The sequence below is a fragment of the Mytilus galloprovincialis genome, chromosome 4 (assembly GCF_965363235.1).
Source record: "Mytilus galloprovincialis chromosome 4, xbMytGall1.hap1.1, whole genome shotgun sequence".
Classification (NCBI taxonomy): Eukaryota; Metazoa; Mollusca; class Bivalvia; order Mytilida; family Mytilidae; genus Mytilus; species Mytilus galloprovincialis.
In genome coordinates, this window is record NC_134841.1 from 71,425,718 (window position 1) to 71,448,994 (window position 23,277).

A 23,277-nucleotide genomic window follows, 5' to 3' on the forward strand; every position below is an offset into this window, starting at 1 on the left:
CTCATTTTGTTTCCATAAAAATTATTAGCGGAACTCGAATAAAACAGACGGAAGGCAAAACTAAATACGAAGAAAACCAGTCATCATTTGTGCTTAATTTGCTGAAGAATTGCAATTAGCGCGTTGACATTGACACAGAATTCAAAGGCAGCTATGTATGTTTTTGAAAACGTAAATAGATACAAAAGTTCATACAAGCAAAGCTTTTTTCAGTTTAGATTCTTATTAGAAAAAAATACGTGAGATTGATACATATCAATTTCAGCACAGTCAGCTTTTCTGTCATCAAATTTGGATATCATAATCAACAAAGCATTTTGGGTATAAGGTAAAATGACACGTAGAAATGTTTAAACATTTAATTTTATTTTTCTGAAATTTTGCAGAGTGCAAGAGACAAACCGCGTGAGGTAGATTTATAATAACTTTGCAATAGTTAGCTTTTCTGTCATTAACTGAAGAGATCCTATCAAACAAAGAATTTAGTTACGTGAGTGAATAATCACCTATATGAGTATTCGTAGAATAGAAAATTCTTTATATTGTCGTTAAATTTATGTAGTTTTAATAATGCATAAATGAAATGTTCGTCTAGCGTACTAAAGGGAACTCACGAAAGCAATGAAAAGTACTTATGTTCTTAACATTCTTTAGATCAAATGACCAAGTTGGCATATACTTGCACAGAAGACTAATTAGTTCATGTATTCTTAAATTTAATTGCTAGCATTTTTATGGTTTGTTATGTCACAATTCGACCGCTTTCTTTCCGACTGATCTTAAATATTGAGAAGATACATACATATTGAGAAATACAGTAGAAATGTATATGCACATGTTGCACCAAAGTTCATCTCAAGTTGTTAGATCATTCATAGTTTTAACTTAGTTGGTTTTGTTTTTTAATATAACATTTGTTAACGTATGTCGATCTATGATATCAAGGATAACTATAAATCAAAGTCGAAAATATTCTACCAAAAGAAAAAAAAAGGCAGAAAATGAAGAGTAAAAAAAAGAACTTTACGACAAACCAGAAGACTAAATCTAGATGCTCCGGAAGGGTGGGCATTTATGCTGCACCAGTGGTTAGCTTCTAGTTGCTCAAGTCAGGGTGGTTATGTAACAGACATTGAACGTTTAACGGCATGATTATACAAATAAAATCTATCCATGCTATCGTTAATTTTCTCTTACGCACAAAAAAGAATTTCATCAAAATTATTCTGGGGGAGAGCAAGGTCTTCACTTTATACAAAAAGTAATTCATCATTTAATGCTCTATGCTTAAGAATTACCTTGCGGAAGAACGATCGTTCGTTAAAACGCTGCATCAACTAGAGCTGCTACTGAACTCAACAAAGTTCTAACTATGACATTGACTTCTTATGTTACAAAACTAACCTGAATAATTAAACTTTATCTTTTCATATTTGCATCTAGTATATGTTCATCTTCAATTGTTACTGCAGCCACAATCGTTGAGGTTCATTTAATCAAGCCTTTGACGAATTAAAGCTAATGTTTGATATAGAAATATTATCTTCCTTGAAGAGAATAGCCTAGTTCCTTCTTTTCTTGTTTCTACTTTAATGAACTCTGAATAATGCTCACCAGTCAGGATCCGCCATTCATAAGTTAAAAATTGAATTATTACAAAATGTTCAATAGATCGTCCGAGAGAATACTGAATAAAAATTTGAATGACATTATTGCGAAAGAGAAAAGGTTGCTGTTAGGATTTCATTAATCAAATGCTGGATTGATGGTAGATGCCTGTAAAAAGAAAATAATAAGTGATTGCGGTTACATACATATGCATCACAATTAGAAAGTGACAGAAAAGTCTAAGATTCCTTTGTATAAAAGCATGTCAAATATTGGTTTATATTCTTGAACCGGATGAAAATGCATAATTTATAGACTAAGGAATCACTTTTACAGGATCTGTACTGTAAGTTGTTCTGCACCGAAGCGAATCACTGAATTATTTGTCTGGATTACTATTTGAACTGTACAATGTAACGAACAGCCGGATTTCCGTTTTAATTAAGGACTTAAAGGGACAGATGCTTCAAACTAATATCGTTTTGGACTTGCAAAAAAGATTCATGATTTAGATCTTCTTTCAAATTCGTACGTTATTTGGCCTTTTTTACTTTTTTGGATTCGAACGTCACTGATAAGTCTTTTGTAGACGAAACGCGCGTCTGGCGTATATACAAAATTTAGTCCTGGTATCTATGATGAGTTTATTTATATTCATAAGTATCTTATTTCATCCAAAGCATTGCTGTTTAAACAAGAGCAAAGTCCTTAATTGTGTCATCGTTTAATTATGCTTTAGTTTTATATCGCATACTTGTGTTTCAGTTTTAATTAATTGATACGCTCAACACATTAAATTTTTATAACTAGGACTGTGGTCTTTATATTTTTCTACTTATTTGTACGGGTCACATTCTATTTGTTATAATAATTTATTCAACAGATCAGCTGTTATAGTTTGCCGGGAATTTGCCATCGGCCTCCGTTTTACATGGGATAGTTAGCTTTGGATATTAACGGATCCACTGGATTCCTGTCCAAGCTCAACAAGTGAATCGCCTATAGATAGCTTGACTACAAATGATATCATAACCATATTTATCCAGTCATTATATATGTTAAGTCGTTAAAAGTTTGTTTGGTGTACTTGCAATTTTATTTCTAGAATTTGTTGATGCGTTTAACTGATAACAGTGGACAGTGTGTTTTTAAGATATAGACGCAGGATTTCCAGAAAACATTACCAGTACCACCCTGTAATAATAAATAAACATATTATTATAACGAGACATAATCGGCAACTGGACTAAATTATAGATACACATTTTTATGCGTTTCATTTTTATAAATTGATAAAAATAACATAAATAATAATTGTTAAAATATTTGTACAGAAATAGCAAACCAAATGAAATTCTTACAGTTATCCTTTAATGGTTACGCAAATATGTGATATTGGCGACTGTAAACAAGGGCAGCTTATTCATAGATTAAAATAATGACAATCCCGATGAATTTTAAGAACATCCACACTATGAGTTCGCACCATTTGTCTCTGACTTGATATTTACTTGTGTCCGATTGAAGTAATGTTGAAGGCATGTTGACGGTTTTGGTTGATACGCATGTACTTTTCTTACTTGAAAAGAGTAGATGTAGATCGATCGCAAATGAACAGTTATCAAACAGTCGACTAGAGTTCATCACCTAGATCCTCGGTAATTTATTTCTTAAAAAGCAAAAAAGTGTGAGTTATGTGTTTATCTCACATCCACGACTCGGAAATTAATTTTTATCTTGACACTCAATTTTTTATAAATTCCATTAAATCAGGCAGAAGATCCATGGATATCAAAGAATCACCTACATTCAAGAAAAAATAAAAGGTCCAGTTTTAGGACAGTTGAAAAAAATACGTTGTTAAAATTGACAACAAGAGTGACAACTGGTTTATGGATATGGCAGTTAAAAAATAACATCGCAATAAAAAATATTTTGACATCTTTTAAAATAATTTCAAAGAAACTGTAGCCTGTCAAGAAACAGCGTCATCCAGAAATAATTTTATAAGCTTGGCAAATTAGACAAATTAATTACAAAACGGATATTTTTCTGACGTATTCAAATGTATTGCTTATTATTTATTAAATGTTAACGTTACGAGGTAATGATCCAAAGAAAGTGTATATGCAGAGAGTATTGTGTGTGTACATTCTTGACTGAAACCCCCAAACAGAACGCAATCGATGAATTCAAAAACACTTTCAAAATTAAATTCTACTGTAGTTTTAAATGGATTTTGCTTCTACAATGGATCGATACCTCAACCGGTAGACTGAGAAATGCAATTTTTAAAACATTCTGTTGATAAATTTAGTAAAACATCTATACAAAGTAGACCTTAGATCGTTCAAAACTATTCTATTTAGGACCCTTTTTGTCGTGCTGAGTTTGAATATTTAATCACTTAGTTTAGTTTGTTACATGGTTAATATGCATGTAAGTTGGCTTCTATGGTGCTTTTTATGATTTAAGTGCAGTTCCATGTCATTATTTCATAATGTTATTTAACGTAATACATAGTTATATAGGTGAACAACAGAAACAGTAAGCACTCAAAGCCAATGAGGTAAACAAACCCATAAACAACTAAAATCAAAGTAATTAAATATCATTTATTTGCTTTTATGTTTGTTATTTTTAAACCGTACTCTTTAGGCACTAGTATTGTTATCTTTTTGCTATGCCAGTTTACACAGATACGTGCATATAATTTCTATTTTATAAAATCGATAATGTTCTATGAACAACAGCATTATACCTACCGCACAAACACACAGTTATATTGTAAACATATTTTATTGCAATAAGTAATGCATGATATAAATTTTTTACAACATTCTAACGTCTTCATGGTGGTGACGGAAATGCTTAAATTGTCGAAGTACAAAAACTGTTCTTGTTTCCTCGTTGGCAATTTTTCTCTGCTTCTAACTTGTAATGAGTAACACTATACACAGTAGGATATAAACAAGAAAATTTAAGATTATACCAAAAAAGAAAAATAGAAAATAGAATAACTAATATCTTAAAATCTATACATTAGTACGCAATAAAGGAAATTAAAGTGATACTAGTATGTTTAAACCATTTAGTTCAAGAATAAGTGGATTTTATTTCAACCTCTGTTTGGTGTACACAAGGATCTAGTATGTATTCGAAGAAAACTCACACTAGCAGTGTATCTAGAGTGAATAATTCGATCCATGTTTACCAAAACTGAAATTTGAATCCAGTTGCAGATCTGGAATCATCCAAGAAAAAACTACCGCTCACGCCACCTGTTTTTAATACCGAACAAGTACATCAAAATTAAACATCTTTGCATAAACTTATTCTTGCGTATGCAACCCTCCAATGAAATAGAAATACACAGATACAGAAACTTTACTCAATAATAATAATGAGAATATGGAAAGTACTATTCACGGTTCAAACTGTCATTCAACCTACCACAGAACCATTGGAAGTTAGGAGACATTTCATTAACGAACCATCAAGCAAATTATATCTCATCCACACAACTCTCCAGACATGGTTCTGTTCATAATATTGGGGTTAATACCAATACGAGACGGATTCATCGTAGAGTATTGAGATATTGATGCAAGTAATTTTTACTACCCGAAACCTTCACAGACAAACATATTGCTGGAGGCAGTTATATCTAAAATCAGTACAGACCAATTCAAGATTTAACCTTGCCAAACAAATAATCGGAAAATATCATCCTCCAGATATTTATCTATCTTCGGAGACACCATATGGAATTGTGCAATAGAACAGATGATATATCAAGAAGTATTCAAACATTGGAAAGGTTGATTGACAAGTAAAGCTTTACTTTTCTAATTAATATCTTGGATACTTAAATTTAGAATAATATAATTAGGTAAAAATTCGCAATCAACTAGAAACTCGTATAGAATACCCATTAAAATAGCTAGTACGTTGAACCTATATATTTCGAACAAATCGTTCAGAACAAAGTAGATGCAAAATGCCTTTTATGTGGAGACGATGACAAAGATCTGGTACATTTTCTACTCTAGTGAACCTTACAAGAAACAGCAAGTAACAACCAAAGATATTTAGATGTAGCTATTTAAAGCATTCAATTAAAACTAGAACAGAAATCGTTTTCAGTTGTATGCATACTATAAAATATTCCAGATATACTTTCCTGGTCTTTCTACAATCAATTCCCGATACTGAAAAAAATGATAAATTTCGAAATTAAGAAAAACATTGTTGTTCAATTTCATGTGGATTTAACGAGGATATCTCCACTTCTATATTGGATGTGACGAATAAGATACAAATACTACATACTACAGTTATTGTTGAAACATGGAGTTGACAGCACAGGAAACATGAATGAATAAAACGTAAACTATCATAGATTTGCAGTCAGCACCAAATGTATTGAAAGACAAAACACGTACATATATGACTTTAAACTACAATTAACAAAGTTCCCGAGACGTGTCAATCATACAAACATGCAGGACCATACCTTTTTGTCAATGCTGTCATAATTATGTCATGAAATTGCAAACATTGGTAGTTTCTCTTCAAAGCTCTTTTCATCGGCAAAAGGTATCCTTGTTCTTAATATCATTCGAAAGAATATAAACCAAAGAAACAAAAAATAAATGAGTTTGTGCTTTGTTTATTATTTAAAGAAAAACTTCGCTTATTCCGATGCAGTTAACGTCAGTTTCATGGTAACCCACTCTTTGAAAAAGAAGGTAAAATGACAAAAATGACAAACTCCGAGGAAAAATTAAAAGGGAAAGTCCCTAATTAAATGTCAAAATAAAAATCTCAAACACATCATACGAATGGATGACAACTGTCATATTCCTCACTTGGTACAGGTATTTTTTTAAATGGTAGATTATACCTGGTTTTATAGCTAGCTAAACTTCTCACGTGTATAATATATAGTCGCATAAAATTCCATTATATTGACTATAATATGTAAACAAAATAATCAGACACAACAGGCAAAATGTCAAAGTAGGGGTACAACATTCAACATTGTGTTGTAAGCCTAATTACTATAAAAACACAGATGTGTAACAAATATGTTCCTTGTGTTGTGTGTCTCTTTGAAATCACAATGCAGATTATATAGGATAAGATTTTGCAACCTTATTGTATACAAACAATATGCTACCAAAACTTTAAAACTCTTTCAGTTTATGAAACCAAATTAAAATGGAGACTGTTGCTTTATGCCAGAAATACATAAAATATTCCCACGTATATCAAAAAATGCTATAGAAAGCTATTATACATTAAAAATAAAACTTTTTTTTTTACATAATCAACTGGTAATTTTCACCTTTGATGTATTCTGTCAGGACCGAAGCATAAACTACTCTTCTAACTGTCCACCGGCAGCTGTATCGACCTATTGCTAGTAAGGTGTTTGTTTTACCGTTTGTCCTACACACATGAGGTCACATTAGAAATTGAAAATAACACATGCAAAATATGCATCGCCTCACCAACATTTACCAACAAATCTTTAAGAAAACTTTGCATGCTAAAATGCTGTTATAGAAGGAATTTATACTATGGGAATAAATTTGTATTGATCATATTCAATTCCTATTGTTTACCAACGTATCGACGATTTGTTAGAAAATGCACATACATACATACACATCCATGTAAAATAATCATATCTTTTTGAAAAACAGTCTCTTAATTTGTTCACTAATAGTCAGTTTGAGTTTTTGGCATATTTTATAGAGCCATGTCTGATGTGGAAGAACATATATGCTGTCCTGCATATGTTTGGGTGATGTTTGACATCTTGTTGCCGACGGGGGATTATTTAATCTGCTTTATGGCTTAACATCAGTTCTTCCTGGTAAAAATATATTTTTATTTAGATAATTAGAAAATAGGTTAATTTTTCAATAATAAATAATCGTTGTATAAGTTTCGTTTTCATCTACTGGGATTTATGATAACACGTACAAACAATTCGACCTCAATTCTAAGAACGAAGCAGATGCTAAAAATCAATATTTTAGCTTTGTTTCCGTGTATTAATGAAAAGGTCCATTTCCAAAACCCCTATAGGAAACAAAATTAATACTGCTAATACATTTTTCTAAAGATATAATTATGGAAGAATAAAAAAAAAGTGTTTAAAATATGTTTAAACGACAACTCTTCTCAAAAACTTAAGCAACAACAGGCACATAAAAAAGGTATTGTATAGATAATTTATACATATTGTCTTTCTTAAACAATAAAAAACTTAAAACAGTGTTACATACATATGCATCTCAATTAGAAAGTGACAGAAAAGTCTAAGATTCCTTTGTATAAAAACATGTCAAATATTGGTTTATATTATTGAACCGGATGAAAATGCATAATTTATAGACGAAGGATTCACTTGAATAGGATCTGTATTGTTAGTTTTTCTGCACCGATGCAATTCTCTGAATTATTTGTCTGGATTACTATTTGAACTGTACAATGTAACGAACAGCCGGATTTCCGTTTTAATTAAGGAATTAAAGGGACAGATGCTTCAAACTTATATCGTTTTGGACTTGCAAAAAAGATTCATGATTTAGATCTCCTTTCATACAGTATCTTATTTCATCTAAAGCATTGATGTATAAACAAGAGCAAAGTCCTTATTGTATCATCGTTTAATTATACTTTAGTTTTATATCGCATACTTGTGTTTCAGTTTTGATTGATTGATACGCTCAAAACATTAAATTTTTATAACTAGAACTGTAGTCTTTATATTTTTATACTTATTTGTACCGGTCACATTCGATTTGTTTATAATAATTCAACAGATCAGCTGTTCTAGTTTGTCGGGAATTTGCCATCGTTTTCCGTTTTCATGGGATAGTTAGCTTTGGATATTTACGGATCCACTGGATCCCTGTTCCAGCTCAACAAGTGAATCTTCCATAGATAGTTGGACTACAAATGATATCACCTGCTATATGATACTTATGCGATAAATGTTCATCCAGTCATTGTATATTTTAAGTCGTTAAAAGTTCGTTTGGTGTTCTTGCAATTTTCTTTCTAGAATTTGTTAATGCGTATAACTGATAACAGTGGACTGTGTTGTTAAGACGCAGGGTTTTCCGAAAAACAATACCAGTCACACTCTGTAAAAATAAATAAACATATTATCATAACGATACATAATCGGCAACTTGACTAGATTATAGATACACGTTTTTATGCGTTTCATTTTTATCATTTATCAATTGATAATAATAACATGAATAATAATTGTTAAAATATTTGTACAGAAATAGCAAACCAAATGAAATTCCTACAGTTATCCTTTAATGGTTGCGCAAATATGTGATATTGTTGACTGTAAACTAGAATAGCTTATTTGTAGATTATAATGGTGAATACTACCAATGATTTTAAAAAATATCCACACTATGATTTCGCACCATTTGTCTCTGACTTGATATTTACTTGTAATGTTAGTAAATATTTTGAAGGCATTTTGACGGTTTCGATTGATACGCATGCTCTTTTCTTACTTTAAAAGAGTGGATATATATCTTTCGCAAAACAACAGTAATCAAACAGTCGACTAAAGTTCATCACCTGAATCCTCGGTAATTGATTTCTTAAAAAGCAAAAAAATGCTGAGTTATTTGTTTATCACACTTCCGCGACTCGGAAATTTTTTTTTTTTTGACACTCAATTTCTCATGAAAACCATTAAATCAGGCATTAGATACATGGATATTAAAGAATCACTTACATTCAAGAAAAAATTATAGGTCCAGTTTTTGGACAGTTGAAAAATATACGTTGCTCAAATTGACAATAAGAGGGTTAATTGGTGTATGGATATGGCGGTTAAAAATAACATCGGGATAAAATATTTTGACAGCTTAATAATTTCAAAGAAACTATAGCCTGTCAAGAAACAGCGTCATCTAGAAATAATTTTTAACTTGGCGAATTAGAAAAATTAATTACAAAAAGTATTTTTTTCTGACGTATTCAAAACTATTGCTTATTATTTATTAAATTGCAAAACCGGAGTCCATGTTTTGTCAATGTTACGTAATAATGACTCAAAGAAAACGTATATGCAGAGAGTATTTTATGTGTACTTTCTTGGACGGACACCCCCAAAAATAACGCAATCGATAAATTTAAAAACACTCATACTCCGCAGTTTGCTTTAAAAACTAAATTCTTCTATAGATTTAAATAAATTTTGCTTCCACAATGGATCTATATCTCTACTGGTGGACTTAGACATTCAATTCCAAAACATTCTGTTGGCCGACATTCTGATAAATTTAGTAAAACATCTAAAACAAGTAGACCTTAGATCGTTCAAAACTATATAAAGGACCCTTTTTGTCGTGCTGAATTTGAATGTTAAATCGCGTTGTTTAGTTTGTGAGCAATCTTAAAGATGGTACCTATAAAAAAAAATACCGCACCAAATTCTTAAAATCAACAACATGTTATTTTGCTTCTGTGGTACTTTTTATGATTGAAGTGTTGTTCCATGAAATGTCATTATTGCATAATGTTATTTGTCGTAATACAAACAGTAATGTAGGTGAACAACAGAAACAGTAAGCAATCAAAGCCAAACGAGGTAAACAAACCCATAAACAACTAAAATCAAAGTAATTAAATCTCATTTATTTGCTTTTATGTTTGTTATTTTTAAACCGTACTCTTTAGGCACTAGTATTGTTATCTGTTTTGCTATGCCAGTTTACACAGATACGTGCATATAATTTCTATTTTATAAAATCGCTAATTTTCAATGAACAACAGCATTATGCCAACCGCACTTACACACAGTTATATTGTAAAAATATTTTATTGCATTAAGTGATGCATCAGTTTTTGAAACATCCTAACGTGTTAAAGGTGATGGACATGCTTAAATTGTCGAAGTACAAAATCCCGTCATTGTTTCTTCGTTGGTAACTTTCTCTGCTTCTAGATTGTAATGAGTAACACTATAGGTTTTTAGATTATATTATAAAAAAAATAGAAAAACAAAATACCCATTTCTTTAAATGTATACATTAGTACACTTTATGCAAAAAAAAAGTGCTACTAGTATGTGTAAACCATTCAGTTTAGAAAAAGGGATTGTATTTCAACTTCAACTTATTGTACACAAGGTTCTAGTATTTATTCAAAGAAAACTCACACTAGCAGTGTATCTGGCGTGAATGTGTCGATCCAGGTTCAACAAATCTGAAATTTGAATCAAGTAGCAGATCTGAAACCGACTACATACTATAGACCGATAAAGCCACCGCTCACGTCACCTGTTTTTATACCTCACAAGTACATCAAAATGAAACATTTTTGTACCACCGTATTCTTCGCGTATGTAACCCTCCAATTAAATAGAAATACACAGATGCAGAAACTTTACTAAATAATAATAAGGAAAATAAGGAAAATACTGTTCACGGTTCAAGCTGTCATTTAACTCACAACAGAACCATTTGAAGATAGGAGACATTTCATTAACGAACCTAACCATCAAGCAAATTATATCTCTTCCATGCATACAACTCTCCAGACGTGGTACTGTACTTAATATCTGGGTTAATACCAATATGAGACGACATCATCGTGGAATATTGAGATATTGATACAAGTAATTTTTACTACCCGAAACCTTCACAGAGAAACCAATTGCTGGGGGTATTTATATCTAAAATCAGTACAGAGCAACTCAAGATTTAACCTTGCCAAACAAATAATCGGAAAATATCATCCTCCCGGTATTTATCTACCTTTGGAGACACCATATAAAATTATGCAATGGAACAAATGACAAGTCAAGATTTACTTTGCTAATCAATATCTTGGACACTTAAATTTAGAATAATATAATTTTGGATAAACTCGCACTCAACTAGAAACTCGTATAGAATACCTATTAAACTAGTTTAAGTAAGTTCAACCTATATATTTCAAACAAATCGTTCAGAACTAAGTAGATACAAAATGATTTTTATGTGGAGAAGATGACAAAGATCTGGTACATTTTCTATTCAACTGAACCTAATTAGAAACAACACTGCAGATAATAACCAAAGGTATTGAAATAGACATATTTAAAGCATGCAAATTAGAACTAGAACAGAAATCGTTTTCGGTAGTATGCATAGTATAATATATTCCAGATCTATTTTCCTGGTCTTTCTAAAAACAATTACCGATACTGAAAAGACTGATCAATTCCGACATCTACTCCATTTAACTGTAAATAAAGGCAACAGTAGTATACCGCTGTTCAAAATTCATAAATCGATAGCGAAAAAACAAATCCGGGTTACAAACTAAAACTGAGGGAAACGTATCAAATATAAGAGAACAACGACACAACAGAAACACAACACCGAAATGTAACACACGCAGAAACGAACTATAATGTAATAATGGCAATTTTCCTGACTTGGTACAGGGCATTTTATGAAAACATGGTGGGTTGAACGTGGTTTTGTGGCATGCCAGACCTCCCGCTTCAATGGCAGTGTTAATTATAACATTAAAATGACAACATTTCACGACAGGGTTACAATAAATAAACAGATAAATGGGAGAAAATATAGGACAGAGAAACAAACGAATAATAGCCATTAAAAGGTAACAGGTTAAAAAATACTTTTATACGCCAGACGCGCGCTACGTCCACACAAAACTATGCTCAGATGTAAAAAGTACTTTACAAATCATGTCAATAACGAATCACTGACGCCTGAGATAATATCATGCAGTCTCAATCGAAATGCATATGGTATTTGGAATAGAGGACAAGAACACTGAATGGAGTATTGGCGCTGTTGCCACGATGTCATTAATGTCAACAAAATTATTTTTTAGTTCAGACTGATTCTTATGTGAACGTTTAATATTATATCGTATTTCAGCATTTTTTACTTCCCTTTTGACAGGAGTGTTATTGATTTCCTTGTTCAAACAAAACTCGTATTCATTTTTCCTTTTGGTTAAATCAGCTTTTAAGGAACAATACGGGTTTATATAGTTAGATAAAGGGCGATGTGACAGTGAAGAGGAGTCACCAGAACTACTTAAACAAGAAGATTTGTTATTAGTGAAAGTTTCAACAGTTGTAGTTTTCATTGCTGTCATTGGTACATTGTGATATGGAACTATTGCATCTTGTGATTCGTCAATTGTTTCATACTCTACATCAGACCCCCGATTTGGTGGTCGATTGTCAGAATTTAGATTGACAGATGCAAGATTCGCTGATCCGTGACATCGTCTGTATATAACAATACTTGCCAACAATTAACAGAGGATCACAAACGATGAATATGAAGGTATTATCTGTAGGAATGGTATTTGCTGTATTTCGCCATTATCTAGTAAATACAACTGATTTCAGTAATGTATTATACAAATTGTCGATAACTCTCGAAGTGTTTTGCCTACACTCAATACTACTAATGTACCAAAATATTGGCAGTGTTAATATGATGAAAAACTGTATCAACAGATTCTCATCCAGATACTCATTGAGACAATATGATGAATATTCTACGAAATGTGAAGCAGCAAATGACAATTGTCAAGTTTGAACTGAGAAATGTCAAGTTTGAACTAAGAAATGTCAAGTTGAAACTAAGAAATGTCAAGTTGGAACTGAGAAATGTCAAGTTGGAACTGAGAAATGTCAAGTTGGAACTGAGAAATGTCAAGTTGGAACTGAAAATGTCAAGTTGGAACTGAGAAATGTCAAGTTGGAACTGAGAAATGTCAAGTTGGAACTGAAAATGTCAAGTTGGAACTGAGAAATGTCAAGTTGGAACTGAGAAATGTCAAGTTGAAACTGAGAAATGTCAAGTTGGAACTGAGAAATATCAAGTTGGAACTGAGAAATGTCAAGTTGAAACTAAGAAATGTCAAGTTGGAACTGAGAAATGTCAAGTTGGAACTGAAAATGTCAAGTTGGAACTGAAAATGTCAAGTTGGAACTGAGAAATGTCAAGTTGGAACTGAGAAATATCAAGTTGGAACTGAGAAATATCAAGTTTGAAGGGAGAAATATCATGTTAAAATTAAGAAAGATCAATTTGGACTCAGATACTTTCACTTAAAAGTGAGAAATTTAAACTTATAAATGAAAAACATCAGGTTTGAAGTACAAAATGTCCACTTAAACAAGTAATTTAGGAGTATTATAATATAGGTAATTTTTATTTAATTTTTTTTTACTCAGTATAGCTATTTTAAATCTCAATAGAAGTTTTGACTAAATGTAGTTTTCATGATTTTTAAAATCATTGTATATCATAAAATGATTTTACATCATGAAATGATTTTATATCATGAAATGATTTTATATCATGAAATGATTTTAAATCATAAAATGAAGAATTTATTAGATTTAAGAGGAGTATAGAGATAAAGGCTTACTTTAAAAATAATGACAAAAATATTACTTGAATAAATTATTTTATGCATATTTGAAAGAATTAGTAAGAACACTTTTTTACGGAATATAGTAAGAGTTTTGGGTTACAAATTATAAATTACTTCAAGTCTTATATAGTTCACAAGTTTATATCTATTTATATCTATCTACCTTCACGAATTTAAAGGAAAATGATATTTTCGGCGTGTTTTGTATATGCTACTTTTTGTATTTCGTTGGTTCTTATAACGTGACTCTGTACTTTAAAAGATCCCGTCAGTATGATATTGATCGATATTGTTCTATTTTATGTCATTATGATATATTTCTATTATGAATTACAAAACACGTTGAACCATAAACGTCAAAATCATTCAATCGCGTAGTGGAATTAACTATTTGTAGATTCTTATATATAACTTTTTGACTAGTTTAAATCTCGGTCTATTTCTGAAATTTATTCTTACATACTTTTGATTTTTTAACCATATATGCTAACATTGCCTATGTAAATTGTTTGTATGTACATTGAACGACAAATCTATGTGACGTATAAAATTTTCTGACGTCAGACACACAAATCAATGAATGTGTTTGTAGATAAATGTTTTTGTGTTCTGTTAAATTGTTCCTTTTTAAATTTGTATACGATGATGACTGATGTACACATATTTTGACTATTTTATTTATTGTGTCTGTTTAGTTAAGGCATCAATGTAAATATAACGGAATTTGATGAGACTGTCAGTTTTGCTATGCTCATATTTATAATTTGGACATTAATGAGGCAGGAATTTAGACACATAAAAAAGAATGTCTAGGAATCAACGTAATTTTCAATTTGTTTACATGAACACTTTTTTTACGTGCCGGTTCCAAGTCGGGAGCCTGTTTCTCAGTGATTGTCGCTTGTATTTGAGTTATATATTTGTTTTAATTTCATTAAGTTCTGACATGGTTCAGGAGATTTTAAGAAAAAATGGTGGGTTGAACCTTGTTGTTTTACTAGCCAAACCTCGTGCTTTATTCCAATGTTTAATATAACTAGAGTAAATGTGATTCCTTTCTTGTTATACTTACGATCTAAGACACTTAAGCAAAAAGTTACTAAAATATTATTAATATCTACCGTATAGTAGTTGTAAATTTAAATATTTCATCTTCATGTCACATTGTGGAACATAACTACCTTGATGAAATCGACGATGAAAGACTTTTCTCGAGCAAAGAATGAGAACTCGATTATATAACACAGTTTGACGATGTTGCTACGACATAACAGAAGTAAAGGTTAATGATTTTAGTTCTAACATTATGTAAATAGAAAGTGATACTCGGTAAAACGTGTTTTTATTATATCATAATGCATATATAGACACATTAATTGGTTTGTTTTCTATCTGCTCTTGATACTTGTAAATTGTCTTCAGAAAATATCATACTGTTGGTTGTTGTTTATCGATCCCTACTTTCCACGAGGTAATAAAAAAATTTTTAAAATGGGGAATGTGTCAAAGAGACAACGACCAGACAATAGAGCAGGCAATTGCTAAAGACCACCATTGTGTCTGCAATCCAGCGAGAAACTGCCACACCCGGAGGAATCCATGAGCTGGCCCCTAATCAAATATGTATACTGGTTCAGTAATAATGGACGTCACACTAAACTAAAGAGTTCCGTTAATATCAAAGTATGACTACAGGCTCTTTGTCAACACTCGATTCAAAATTGTAACTGTAAAAGAAATTAAGCGTGAGAGAAAACCACGATTTCATAAACACAATGCGTATCCACTTCAAATAAAACATAAACACATTTTGTATTAAAATATATATTCCTTTGCGTCATTTCGATAGTAAATAAGATGACGTGCAGTCAAGAACATAAACGTTCTTCAATGAAAATACTTTTGAACGATTTAATACATTGTATATTGTTTTCTATGGAACTTTCGGACTTCTGAAATACATATTAGTAAGAAACATCAAATTGGTGGATTTCAATCAATAAAGTGGAAATGAATTAGAAAGGTCATGTCCCTTTAAAGCAATCTTCTCGTAAACTTAATTTTGTGGTTGTGAAGACAATTTGCTATTTTGTACCACAGTGGTATTTCAAAAGAAAACTATCATGTATAATTTAACTGTGAGTAAAAAAAATCATTTTGGTTATTACTTTTTGTAGTTAACATGAATATCTTCACAATCTTAAAAATATATGTATCTATATGCACTACAAGGGCTGTGAATTGGAAATTAAATAAATATGTTTAAAGTTTAATGTTTATACTTACACAGATAAATTCAATCTTTTCAAATTCGTCGTGAAGACGCTTACATAATCGCGTGATAAATTCTATTAAACTTGCTGTTAATTTCAACTAGCTGTATAGAAAGGTGCAATTCATCTAGGACAATGACTATCGATTATCTATATATATATATAACTTAGGTAAATACGCATTTTATATAACTTAGGTAAATATGCATTTTATTTTAACAATTGTAAAAATAGGACGATGGAATGTATTTATAAATGTATGATTTGATCATATGTAATTTGGTTTTGTTTTGAAGAAGAACAGAATTACAAATTTTAAATGAAATGAAACCGGAATATATCTGGTAAAATAAACAGATCACGTATCTTTTTTCTAGTTTCTTCACTTTATAAATTCACAGCTTTTTTATGCAGATGTATGTGATATCCTGCCACTGCATACACTACGGGTTGGTCTCTTGGTGTTAATCTTGGTATAATATACACTTATTGACTGGTTATGAGTGTAATGGCAATGATTATGTCATTGAGATACCAGCTATTGGTTGAGTCGGAATAACTAGTATCACGGGACAATAAACTTGATACTGTCCTCATAACCATTCATAAGTATATACATTATTTAGAATTTAGGAATGTATTCCACTCACTGACAGCTCTGGTTCCTTGTACAGATTAACTGTATATTTCCGTAAATTATATCAAATTCTAAACGCTTGTGTGAGGATTAAAACTCTCAAATATCTCGATATCGAACTTCTAGTAAAGATTCCTTTTTTGAAAATATTGAAAATTTTGAATTTTTGAAATACTAAGGATTTTCAACCTCAGGAATAGATTACCTAAGCTGTATTTGGCAAAACTTTTACGAACTGTTGGTCCTCAATGCTCTTCAACTGTGTGCTTTATTTGGCCTTTTTAACATTTATTTGATTTGAGCGTCACTGATGAGCGTATGGCGTATATACGAAATTTCAATCCTGGTATCTATGATGAGTTTATTTGCACCTGATGCAGTTCGATAGTTCAATTGATACGCTTATCACTTAAAATGAAATAGGGATAACCCGTTTCATGTTTTGGTTAAAGCGTGTAAGTTTCCATAAACGAATGTTAATTTCTGAGTACTAACGTAAGTACCAAACACCTAGGAAGAAGTGGAAGAGAGCAGAAGATCTCCCCTAATTAAAAAAAAAACAGAAACGGACCCCTTTTGCTCACTTCCGCAGAACAAAACAACGCACCCCTGAATGTGGCATTTTAACGCCCATTGTAAGTTCTCTTCACACAAAATTATTGTATTCATCAAATAGCATAAACAAAAGTTATATTAAATGCCTAATCAGTTTAATCAGCTTATCCTGATATAATCTCGAAAGTTTAATGCACCATAACAATAGACTATTTTCATATTAACGACTTTTGACTCCGGTTTATATTATTTTTTATAGGTTACCTTTGACATACTGGTACTCGGTCAATTAAGATTGGTCATATTGAGGTAAAATTGTACTATTGTCCGATGAGTTTTTCGTGTAAAGAAAATATGAAGCAGTATATTATCCCCAAGAATTGTACAGATTAAAAGCTTTATTTTACTTCTTTACATTGCACTTACTTGAATTGGTACCACGATGTCCTAGGTAACATGTCGAATAAATATAAACTTCGGAGTCAAAAGTCAGTAATATAAAAGTAGTCTATTGCAATTATATATATGATCGGTATTGTATGATGTATTATTTCTCTTCAATTACTACACTGTGTAAATTTCGGCTTCAACAACAAGTCAAACGGTCTTGCAAAACCAGCTATATCAATCCTCCCTAGCATCAGATATAATTTTCTGGTCTTGTACGGAGTTACGGAGAACATTTTTTTAGTTGGAGGTTAGATGGGTTTGTACTTACTACCCATCAATCATATTGCTTTTGAAATTCTTTGTCTTCTGATATCGAGCATGCATTGTCGCTGCATTGCGACCTAAGATTCAACCTAGGTTCAATTGACTTAAAACAGTTTACCTGTACAATTGTTTGTGAGCAACATGTCATAGAGATATTAAACTCATCACATGTAAAGATAGATATATGTTAAGTGACGTACTCGTACTTTATTTATCTGGAAATTTTTGAACAAAAATAGATTTTAAAATTTCAGAAGAATAAAAATAGATATTTTATTCAGTAACTTTTTCGCAAATTCTTTTTGTGGAAATTTTCAAAAAAAAAGACGCATAAAATTTATCAAATATATTCAGCAAATGAAAATCCATGGGTTTTTCCCCTTTTGCTGTCATATATAAGGATGTCGGTACACGTAGTTTTTCATTGTTATTTTTAATACGATCGCAAAGGATCTTACATCATTTAGTGTACCAATAAGGTAAGGCGGAGTTCAAACATTAAGGAGCGACCACTTCAAGGGGAAAGGGGGGTTACGGTTTTTTCCCCCAAAAACAATATATATTCCCTCCCAAATGTGAGGAAAAAATGTTCTGGTCAAGCAGATGACAAAAAAAAAACATTCAGAATGCAGATGTCACCTATACCTTATAGTGTTAAATTTTGAAAAAAATAATTTGATCGATAGCGTCGAAAAACTAAATAAATTTGTTATTAAAAATTGTTCTGACTCAGAATCTCCCCCTTTTTTTAAGTGAAAAGGTTGCCCCCTGATACATTTTTGGTTAGCGGGTACAATGGATGTAATTATAAGAAACGTGATCAATTTTTTTCTCTTTTTGATCGATAAGTCATGCAGTTATTGTACATTTTCTAAATAAGCACGAACTATATATGAGAATAGTTCCATTACTGAAAGTGTGAAAGTGATAGAAGAGCTACCAAAGGATTAATCGACCCATAAGTCGAAAACGATCAAATTGACAATATCATTCACAAACAAAGACGAATAACAGCATACAAAACACAACATCGGAAATTGAAGACTTAGCCACACGAACCCCACCAAATCTCTTATGCTATCTCAGGTCCTTCGGTATGTCGAAACTTAATCTAAAATCTGAAAGTTTTGAATAAAGATAAGATTTTTAGTCTATATCGATAAATAACGAAAAACCTTGGTTCCTTTTTTTACTTTCTGTTTCGATTTTATGCAATAGTAAAAAAAAAGGATAACAGGACTTAGAATATAGTTTGACAGGACGACAATTTCCACTAACCATAAAAAAACGACATTATACCATTTAAAAGCTATACAACAGAAAAGTAAAAGAATAATGAATAGTTTTGACCCTAATTTTCAATAGATATATTTAAATCAATATATATTTTTATTTTTTTTTCCTGAAATTGCAATCTTTTACAGAGCAGAATAAAATGACAGGCCTTTTATCTATTTATTTTTTTCTCTCTCTTCAGAAACACTTATTGTCAATTACTTTTATGTCAAATGAATAAAATCAAAAAAAAAAACAAAAATGCAATACTCTTTCATTAGTTAAACTATCAAAACATTGTTACATTTTTTTAACTATATTTTTAACTTCGAATTATGCATTCATTATCTTTTTCTTGTGTCGTAACATTACATTGGAGTACAAGTTTGATTTGATATTTCGGAATCTGGTATTTCTACCGCTTTTATTATATATTTAGATCATACAATTACAATGCTTTTAAGAATGAAACCTCTTCAAAAAAAATCAGTGGAAACCGATTTTAATACAAATTATTATACGGAATTACAAGAATGCATTGAAGGGTATTTATTTGCTTGCTCATAACTCATTTTCTTATCAAAAATAAGAAAAGATACATACATACAATTAACCTTTTTTCAGTAACTTACTGATCAGAAGCATACGTGTACATAATGTCTTCCCTTGACTTTTTTTAAAACTTAAATTGATTACTCGATTAAAAGATGCTGTAATGCTTTTGAATTGCCCCATGTTTATTTGACAATTAACTTAATATACAAAAGATGAAATATATTTTGATTGCAGGCAAACATCATGCCAGGGGAGACAATTCAACTTTTTCTTAAAGGACTGGAAGCAAAGACCCACACTATAGACATAGATTCGGTAGTGTACTTTTGAGATAATTGTTTGATAATCACGTTGTTTTTATATAATGTAAACATTTTTGACAAAATTATTATAAACATTTCTTACGAAAGCAAAAAGAGACAAAAAAACATCAAAGGGAAAAAGAAAAAAGTCCTAAATCAAAGAAAACGGTATTCGTCGTGTTTTTCATGGCAATTACTAATTCGATAACAAGTGTCATTTAACGACAAAAAGACAGAAATGTTGATATTCCATAACGGTCAACCAATTCATTACATGTTATTCGGGATGTTCACAGGGGATATGGGCTCATATTCCCTGTCGGTTTTTGATTGTATGAGTCTCCCGAGTCGTCAGACGAAAGGGATGAACGGCATTAACAGTGAATAATATGAGCCCATTCCCCTAATGAAACTCGAATAAATTTTCAGAGGAGATATAGACTCATAACCTCTGTTGAGGTAACCAGTGAAATTGCCTGATTAAACAAATTATTTTACTCCAGTATAATATAACAACTGTAAGTGTTTTTTTACAATTCAGAATGCAATGATATCGGACCTATTCAAGAAAGTTGCTGAGTATGTAGACTTGATTCACGATGATGTGAGAGTTATATACGGAAGTAAGTTGTTACCTTGTTTAAACACGTTTTCAATGATTAACTCCGAAAATATTGTTTAATATATTTCATGTAGAATAAATACATCAAACTTATTACGATCCTATACAGATCTGATTGTACAAGATATTTTTGTAATGTTTGATGGTATATGTAGGTTTTCGGAATATTTGATAGCATATAAAGATTGTTTTATATATATTTAACTCATGTATAATGGCTTATTTAAATAGTTATCAAAGATACCAGGATTTTAATTTAGTACGCCAGACGCGCGTTTCGTCTACATAAGACTCATCAGTGACGCTTATTTAAAATGTGTTCTAAAATAGACATTTTCCTTCCAGATATTGTCGCCAGGTACAAATTTATTTCTGTTCTACTAACATTTTAAAACAAACTACAAGTATAAAAGTATAAAACTATCAAATTAAAGCTTCTAAACCTATTTATATAGCTTTGTAATCATATTTATGTGCTTCTACTTGTGTTTATGAGGAAAATGACAATGACTTAGTAATCACAGAAAGGCGCTTCAAAATTCTGTACTTTTCATTTGATTAATAAAATATATTACTACTATATTTCAGCAAAGGACCTGCGTGAGATCAGCCCAAATGGACAACAAATGTCTATAACTGACTACAATATTCCCAATGGTGGGAATTTATTTTTAGTTTGTCGAGTACGAGGGGGGTCTAATGAAGAAGAACCTGTTCTGAAGGTTTATGATAGTGATGTAGAGCTTACTTCTGAACCGGACATGTTTACCTTGGATGATGACGAGGGCGGACAAAGAGCAAAAATGCCTTGCGGACACGCTATTGGTAATATCTATATACAAGGGGAAATTTGCTTAAGAGTTTGTCTCGGTATTTTGAGTTCTTCTTTTATTTATACAAATGATTAATCTCTTTTAAATTATCATTAAAATTTCACTCCTTCACTAAAATGTGTCCTTACTTGTTACATATACTACGGTCAAAATACGCATATGCCTCGGATAATATCAAATAAACATGAAAACATATTTGATCGGAAAGAAACTACTTAGTAGAACTTAAAATATGAATTTTCAATATTAGAAAAATATGAAGGAAATTATCAGATACGCTTAAAATGACCCTTTAAAATTCCGAACAATTATTAATGTCTAAATGTTCTTTTATATATGTAAGTCAACTTTTGATTCTAACAAAATGTTTTATACTAATACCATTTTTATCTGTGTCTTATAGGTCCTGATTCCTTAACTTCCTACTGCCGAAGTCTTCTAACTGCTGGCAAATATGAATTCCGTTGTCCGTACAAGAAATCAGCTAATGATCCCATGTGTGCCCAACTTTGGGAGTTCTTTACAGTGAGAAAGCTTGCAGTTTTAAAAGAAGAAGAAAGAAATGAGTTTGAGATTAAGATATCAGAGAACTACCTCCGTAAAGCTGCGGGGATACAGGAATGTCCAAAATGTCAAACGTATTGCGAAAGACGCAGGAAAAGAGATGTTCGGGTTATTTGTCCTATATGCAGTAAGAAGGGAATTGGTCTATATGAATTCTGTTGGTATTGCCTGAAAACCTGGATTGGGTCTGGTACAATGCAATGTGGAAATCTAAATTGTACTGGTGAAGATCCAAGATTGCGAATTTTGAAAACATGTCCAATGAAGATCGTCGTAGCAGTTCCGAATTGTCCCGCTGTAAGATCTTGTCCAAAATGTGGACTTCTGATTGAACATACATCTGCTTGCAAGCAAATGGTGTGTCCATGCGGTCAGAAATTCTGCTTCATTTGCTTAAAAATGGCGGACGCGACTGGAAAATATCAATGCGGTTCCTTTAACTTCAAATGTGGAGTTGCCCCTATCCAGACAACAGTTCCAGGAAGTGATTAGATTCATCGTATATTAAAGGTTTATGTGTATTTACATGAACTGTCAAGACGTTTAGACTTGGGGACGTTTGATTTCTTACTTTTTCATAATGTTAAAATATTTTTCTACATTTACAAAACTAAAAATATAAAAATGATCAAAAATAATAATCAGATCATGATATCTGATAATATGTACACAATCATCCTTGCATTATGTGTTATTATAAGAAACGGAACATATCGTAAAATAACGGTTCCAATCCATATTTAAGTACAATTCTATTTACGTAATTTGTCTGCGGACGCCTTTTTCAATACACAAATAAAAAATGTTGAATATATTTAGGTTGCTTATTCATTGTTACTATAACTAATGCAAGAAATCACATTGAACTGCT

At 31.3% G+C, this 23,277-nt stretch overlaps 1 protein-coding gene across 1 annotated transcript; it reads left to right on the top strand.

The window, feature by feature from the left end:
• The first annotated feature begins 18,651 nt into the window (after positions 1-18,651).
• On the top strand, positions 18,652-23,069 carry LOC143072860 (uncharacterized). Its single transcript, XM_076247979.1, has 5 exons — positions 18,652-18,734; positions 20,320-20,400; positions 20,929-21,010; positions 21,598-21,834; positions 22,246-23,069. Exons 2-5 carry the CDS (start codon positions 20,329-20,331, stop codon positions 22,896-22,898), a joined length of 1,044 nt encoding a protein of 347 aa, XP_076104094.1. The 5' UTR covers positions 18,652-18,734; positions 20,320-20,328; the 3' UTR covers positions 22,899-23,069.
• The last annotated feature ends 208 nt before the right edge of the window (positions 23,070-23,277 follow it).

Excerpts from the sequence above, each read along its gene's own strand:
- LOC143072860 (XM_076247979.1), top strand. The coding sequence starts at position 20,329 with ATGCCAGGGGAGACAATTCAACTTTTTCTTAAAGGACTGGAAGCAAAG. Across the intron at positions 20,401-20,928 it reads ACACTATAGACATAGATTCG|AATGCAATGATATCGGACCT; the intron begins GTAGTGTACTTT and ends TTTACAATTCAG. Across the intron at positions 21,011-21,597 it reads TGTGAGAGTTATATACGGAA|CAAAGGACCTGCGTGAGATC; the intron begins GTAAGTTGTTAC and ends ACTATATTTCAG.